General features: G+C 45.7%; 1 protein-coding gene across 1 annotated transcript; it reads right to left on the reverse strand.

The window, feature by feature from the left end:
• Window positions 1-225: 225 nt before the first annotated feature.
• Window positions 226-6521, reverse strand: LOC114643669 (zinc finger protein 232-like). Its single transcript, XM_028792179.2, has 2 exons — window positions 6008-6521; window positions 226-995 (listed from the first exon to the last, which is right to left on the reverse strand). Exons 1-2 carry the CDS (start codon window positions 6405-6407, stop codon window positions 226-228), a joined length of 1170 nt encoding a protein of 389 aa, XP_028648012.2. The 5' UTR covers window positions 6408-6521.
• Window positions 6522-7009: the final 488 nt, after the last annotated feature.

A 7009-nucleotide genomic window follows, 5' to 3' on the forward strand; every position in this document is an offset into this window, starting at 1 on the left:
GCAGCAACTGTCAGAGAAGGAGAAGGTGATGAAGAGGAGGAGGGGGAGCGACGAGCATGAGGAATGGGACTACAGGACGGGCTCTGGCTTCTTCGGGCCAAGTATTGTTGCCACCGTAGACTGTGGTGCCGCTTCATATGTAATATCAGAGCAGTAGTGCCCAGGTGTGAGCCTTGGCAGCCGCGCCTGATTCGCTTGGTGCACAAGTTGCAAATGGCCACCGAGTCATCGCTTGCAGAGACATAAAAAAAGGCCCACACCGGAGAAGCCCGCCGGCCACCACGAACTGTTTGGGATGCTGTACTGGCAACACCCCGAGGGTGGGACGCACCGGCATGAAGTTCGGAGCTGCGACCGGGCAATTCCAAAGGGGTCCTCAGTCGGGATACTTTTGATTTTTTTGGCAAAATGTTGCTGCGCCGCCTCCTCCTCTGAAGTCTCTAAGTCATCTCCCCCTGGTGCCCACGTTTTGTCCTCCACTTCATCATCAAAATAGTCATCGTCGTCATCATCATCCTCGTCATCACAAAAAGCGGCCCCACTGATTTCTAAGGTGGGTTTCCCGCCTTTACTACCACAATAGGGCTTCTCACCAGCGTGACTTTGCGTGAGGCGCTGAAGAGAGCCACCATCGAGGAAGCGTTTGCCACATTTTGCTCCAAGGTGGATGCTCATGTGGCCCTGAAGTGGGCTGACTTGAGAGAATCGTTTGCCACATTCAGAACAGCCATGCGGCTTCTCTCCCCCGTGAATGCCTGTATGAGTATGAAGCGGTTTGCCACATTCCGAACAACAGGAAGGCTTCTCTCCGGCTTGAACTTTGACATACTTGTGTTCTCGCAGTTGATCAGGGACGATGGAGGGAAGGGAACGGCACTGGAGAGACGCCGGGCTGAAAGTGTCTAATCTTCTCGTCGACTTTACCCTCTTCTCATTGTGCTGAAGAAAGGTCGGAGCAAATGAAGATGTGGAGAAGCCGCCATTCTCCTGGAAATCTGAAATAACAAAAAAAAAAAAAAAAGGTTGAGTTAAATGTTTTGTAATACAATTTATTAATAAATAAAAAAAAAGGACGGGAGTGCAGTTGTCAGTGACGCTGATTTCTAAAAACTTGCTTACACCCACACACACACACAAAGAGGATCGGAATGGGCTTACGTAACTTTCCATGCAAAAGTCGCAATCTATGAAAGAAAACCTGCAGGGAGAACACATGAAAATTGATGGGCAACGTCTGACCAGTGCGTACGCCACGCTGCGGAGAAACTGGGAAATGATGACAGGCTGGATCAAGTAAGGAGATGCAGACAAACCAACTAAACGATTGGTCAAAAAAAAAAAATTAAAAATAAAAATAAGGCAGTAGAGAAGTAAAAAAGGTTTGGGGGATGGCCACCCCGTAGACTGAAAAGAAGATCGGAGTTCACAACGGAACGGAACTAACAGGGTGAGTCTGCTCTATAAATATGGTGGATAGAAGGAGGAAGAGGTGGAGTCGGAACAGGAAGGTGAATTCTGGGTGACGAAAGTGATGTCATCGTCAGGCATCACGAGGAAGGACAATGATGGAGATACACGGCAACGACATCTCAAGAGCTCAGACAGGAAAGGTGATCCTCGGTCACAAAGGGGTCTTCGAATGGACAACAGCAAGAAGCCTTGCAAACCCCAAATCCATGATCACTGCTCAGCTTGGAAGAAACGCAAGACATGAGAAACTAGTGAGCAATGCTTGGGCTACTCAGTCATATTGCTCTGTGCTTCTGCATTATGTGCCTTGAGCCTGGGAAAGGCGCTATATAAATAAAATGTATTATCCATCCATTTTCCAACCCGCTGAATCCGAACACAGGGTCACGGGAGTCTGCTGGAGCCAATCCCAGCCAACACAGGGCACAAGGCAGGAACCAATCCTGGGGAGGGTGCCAACCCACCGCAGAAAATGTATTATTATTATTATTATTATTATTAAGGCCCTTATTTATATTACATTGTTGTTCTTTGTTGTCTGCACCGATTTTTTTTTTTTTTTACTTATTGTATTTTGTGAACATTTCATTTGTTTGTTTTATGCTGCTTGCCTCTTTAATAAAGGCTTTTGTGTGTGTGTCTTTGTGGTTTTTTTTTGTTTTTTAAAAAAAGAAAAATTCAAAACACAAACCAATGAAGTTTCTATCTTAACGCACAAGTACAGTGTCATGGGTGGCTGGGATACCTTTGCCTTGGAAGGACCGGGGGAGCAATTGTGGACAGAGCATCACCTCCCCAAGGAACACTAAATACCTTGGACTCCCACAAGGCTTCATGGGAATTGGAGTTCGTTACAGCCCTGTTGGGATCCGGGGACGCCGCCAGGATGTGCTGCAACTACAGTAATCCCTCCTCAATCGCGGGGGTTGCGTTCCAGAACCCCCCACGAAAGGTGAAAATCCGCGAAGTAGAAACCATATGTTTATATGGTTATTTTTATATTGTCACACTTGGGTCACAGATTTGCACAGAAACTCAGGAGGTTGTAGAGACAGGAACTTTATTCAAACACTACAAACAAACATTTGTCTCTTTTTCAAAAGTTTAAACTGTGCTCCATGACAAGACAGAGATGACAGTTCTGTCTCACAATTAAAAGAATACAAACATATCTTCGTCTTCAAAGGAGTGCGCATCAGGAGCAGAGAAAGTCAGAGAGAGAGAAAAGCAAACAATCAAAAATCAATACGTGCTGTTTGATCTTTTAAGTATGCGAAGCACCGTGCAGGAAGCATATCGCTTGACAAAGCAGCCACAAGTAAGCCCAGCAAGGATGGGAGCAATGTGAAGGTAGCCTTTCAGCATTTTTTGAGGAGCAGCCGTATCCTCTAGGGGTGCGAACAGCCCACGTGCTCACAATATATTTGAGGAGTTTTATTTAATTCGTAATACGCGCTCTGGTTGGGTAGCTTCTCAGCCATCTGCCAATAGCGTCCCTTGTGTGAAATCAACTGGGCAAACAAACTGAGGAAGCATGTACCAGAAATTAAAAGACCCATTGTCCACTGAAACTCATGAACCAGCGAAAAATCCGTGATATATATTTAAATATGCTTACATATAAAATCCACGATAGAGTGAAGCCGCGAAAGTCGAAGCGCAATATAGCGAGGGATTACTTTATCCCTAAGCCCGTGTGGGCAGTTCTTTCTCCACACCCGGAAGTGGGTCGATGAGCACCTGTAGCACTTCCGGGTGACCCCTATAAGGGACCAGCAGACACTATTCTGGGAGGAGAGGCTTGCCAGGAGAGGAGTGGAGGAGAAAAAGTACTGTGGTGATTGTGCTTTGGGACCATGTTGTGCCTGTGGGAACGGGGAAGGCGTTGTCCACAAGCAAAGAAAAAAAATAAATAAAACTTGTATTTTTATTGGTGTGCCTCCCGTGTCAAGCACTGGTATAGCGCCTTTTGTTACAACAGTTATTTATGGGGAGACTGACCGCCTGCTAGAATCTTGCCTAGGGCACCATCTTGGTCAGGGCCAGCTCTGACACACACATACAGTACGTGTCTCTGTACCCGCATACATACACATCTACACAAACACCACTTTAAAAACAGCTCATAAGGTACTGCACCACCAGTTACCGAAATTAAATTACCAAGGAAACTGAAACCTGTGCTCGATGGTCCGTTTGTGTTACAGTGCCTCATGATGACAATCACCTTTTGAATCAAAACAGATTCTTGTTGGTTCCATTCCTGTTGTTCAGTCTGGCCTAAAATCTGCTAGTCCTTGCTGTGACAAAACCCGAGAGAGGCATATCAAGCAGACAATGTCCCGGGTGGGAGGCGCCTTTAAAGCCCTGTCCGAGATGAGCGTTTTTCCGTTGTTTGTAGTGTCAGGTGAGCATGGAACGAACGGCAAGCGTTTTTCTGCTCATTGCAGATTGTCCACACGGGCTTTCATCATCGGCACTTGGTCAGAAGGCATTGAAAAAACGTCACATGCAGCTTTTCCATTGCGTCAATTTCAGCCAAAATCCAGATGAATGCAAAAAAAAAAAAGTCTGGTACGGGCGTCATTCTCATTCCCTCCCACCTTAGCCGTCACTTCCTCTACCTCTTTTATATCTTAAATCATTCTTGAGGCAGATTGAAGACTTCAAGTGAAAATTTAAGGAAAATGTACTAAGTAATCGCAACACAAACATTGATGTAATCAGTTTAAATGCGAAAAGATGCCGAGCGAAGAAGAGGAGCACTAGGGTGGAGAAAAGAAGAGCTGCTCAGGAAGCAGCAAGCGCAGCCTCCTCTGAGCAAACGAATGATAAACATACAGAGAAAGAAAGAGGAGAAAAAAACTAGAAGTCAAGTGTATAACATGCAGTGCGATGTTACTGGTATATATATATATATATATATATATATATGGTATTACTGGTATAGAGCAATATCGGCTGACCAGTGTGTAATAAGGTGCTGTAAACTCGAAACTGACATCTGACAGGATGTGGAAATCGTCACACTTCTTCCAAGATTACACACACGCTGTGCAGTCAGAGGGTGGACCCCCCGTAGCCTTCCATTAATGGGGCCTTAATGAAGGGGTTACTCAGCTAAGACGCGTGGCACAGCGGTTAAGGCTTTGGGCTTCAAACCCTGAGGTCGTGGGTTCAGATCCTGCTAGTTGCACTGAGCAAATCAATTGACATTTCTGGTGCTCCAACTGGAAAAAATAAAGGAAGTGTTACCAATTGTAAGTCACCTTAGATGAACGGGTCAGCTAAATAATTAAATGTACAGTTAGGTCCATAAATATTTGGACAGAGACAACTTTTTTCTAATTTTGGTTCTGTACATTACCACAATGAATTTTAAATGAAACAACTCAGATGCAGTTGAAGTGCAGACTTTCAGCTTTAATTCAGTGGGGTGAACAACGACGATAGCATAAAAATGGGAGGCAGCTAAAGCATTTTTTGAACACAATCCTAACTGTACTGGACCTAACTGTAAATGTAATCCTCCAATGAGGGCAGAGAGGGGACAATGTTAATGACCATTTGAAGGGCTCTCCTATACAGAAATGGCACATGTTAACAGAGCAGCCATTATTCCATTGCCCATCGCTATTGTGTCAGAAGTCCAGGAGATGTCCTCGTAGACCAGTCCAGAATACCCCCCACTATCAAACAGAACTGAACGACCACTCAAATGTGGGTGGGGGGCAGATTGTGTTAAAAGTTGACAAAGAGTCCATAAACAGCAATCTTGAGTGGTGTTTTTACACTGTAAAAAAAGCAAGCACTTGCCTTGCTAATGATGGTCACTAGCAGGACCCGAGGACCCAAAGTTGCGTAAAATCTTCAAAGAAAAAAACTGCAGAAGGGGGCGACCAAAAAACATAGGTGGAGACCACCTGAACCACAAAAAGAACACTCGCTCAAAAAATCCGTTCCGTGTGCTTGGAGAAAGCTGACCAGGGGGACTGGAAAGCAAGCATCACCCAACCTCACGCCGTGACTATACTTTAATTCTGAGAAGTATGACCTGCAATTTAACAGATGGGACAAAGCCAGCAAGTGTACTACGGTACTGGTGTTATGGGGACTTGTAAACACTTTGGATTCACAGAGAGGGTACTTTCTTTTTCACATGACTGTACCTAAGGGTCTTGAAAGGGTTGAGCACAACTGTAATTGTGAAAATTGAAACCGCTGATCCTACCGGGCGGGTCGACGTTGGCGCTGCTACTGACCAGTCGTCGTGAGGAGTCGTTTCATTGGCCGAATGGACGGCGGTCGTCACTTTCCATTTATTTATTTATTCTTTTGCCACTCGGACAACCTTACTACTACTAAAAGTCAGCTACTCTAAGTCATTAAGTCCCCAAGGTCACAATTCAAATCCAATCAAACACATCTCCCCTCCCCAAGCCCCACCCCCCCCACTTCCACCTAACAAAAACATAAAAAGCAGAATCTGTGAATGTTCCCCATTTCACGTTCTTTGCGCTTTATTCACGTTACTTACTCTTCCTCACTCTCCTGGACGATGGCTGCTCGTCTCCCTCTCTCCCGTTTTCTTCTGTTATTTCCACGTCAATCTCGCATATCTCCGGTTTCATTTCCCAACAATTCTGCTGGGCCCCCATTTGTCCCGCACTAGCGAACCAGGGCTGTGAGCTGGAATGGCCGTCTTCATGGACTGCCCCCCGTTCGCTGGTTTGCAGTCCAAGCCTGACCGAGAACTCCTCGGAATCCTCCACTTTAATCTCAACGATAACCTGCTCCTCGGGGATCTTGTCCCCGAAACCGGAAATTCGCCTCGGGCCTTCCTCCAACACTATGGATGCTGGTGCCCTCCAGTCACAGTCCTCTTGTTTAATGGCTGCCACCCTGCCGTCCATGCCTTCAGCTTTGTCCGCGGCCATGCTCTGCTCTCATTCAAGTGTCTGTCCTTCACTTTGAAAGATCCTCTTCTCTCATGGAGAGCCCTGGAGGCCATTAGGCACCCTGCTGCAGGGCCATGTGAACTGCCAAGGGGGCTCCCTGTGAAAATAGAAAGTGGGAGATTTACTTCATAAAGTCACATTTCAGGGTTTTATATATATATATATATATATATATATATATATATATATATATATATATTATATATATACATATATACACACACATACACACACACATTATATATATATGATGCCATCACGGAGCTGGTAGATGTTAGAGACCTTGCGCTCCTCCACCTTCCCCACAGATGCTCAATAGGGCTTAGGTCTGGAGACACGCTTAGCTAGTCCAGCACCTTTACCCTCAATTTCTCTATCAAGGCAGTAGTGGTCTCGGACGTGTGTTTGGGGTCGTTATGTTTACGAAGGGAGGGGATCATGCTGTGCTTCAGTATGTCACAGGACATGTTGGCATTCATGGTGCCCTCAATGAACTGTAGCTCACCAGTGCACTCATGCAGCCCCAAACCACGACACTCCCACCACCATGCTTGACTGTGAGTGAGACACATTTGCCTTTG

Source organism: Erpetoichthys calabaricus, chromosome 5 (genome assembly GCF_900747795.2).
Source record: "Erpetoichthys calabaricus chromosome 5, fErpCal1.3, whole genome shotgun sequence".
Classification (NCBI taxonomy): domain Eukaryota; kingdom Metazoa; phylum Chordata; class Cladistia; order Polypteriformes; family Polypteridae; genus Erpetoichthys; species Erpetoichthys calabaricus.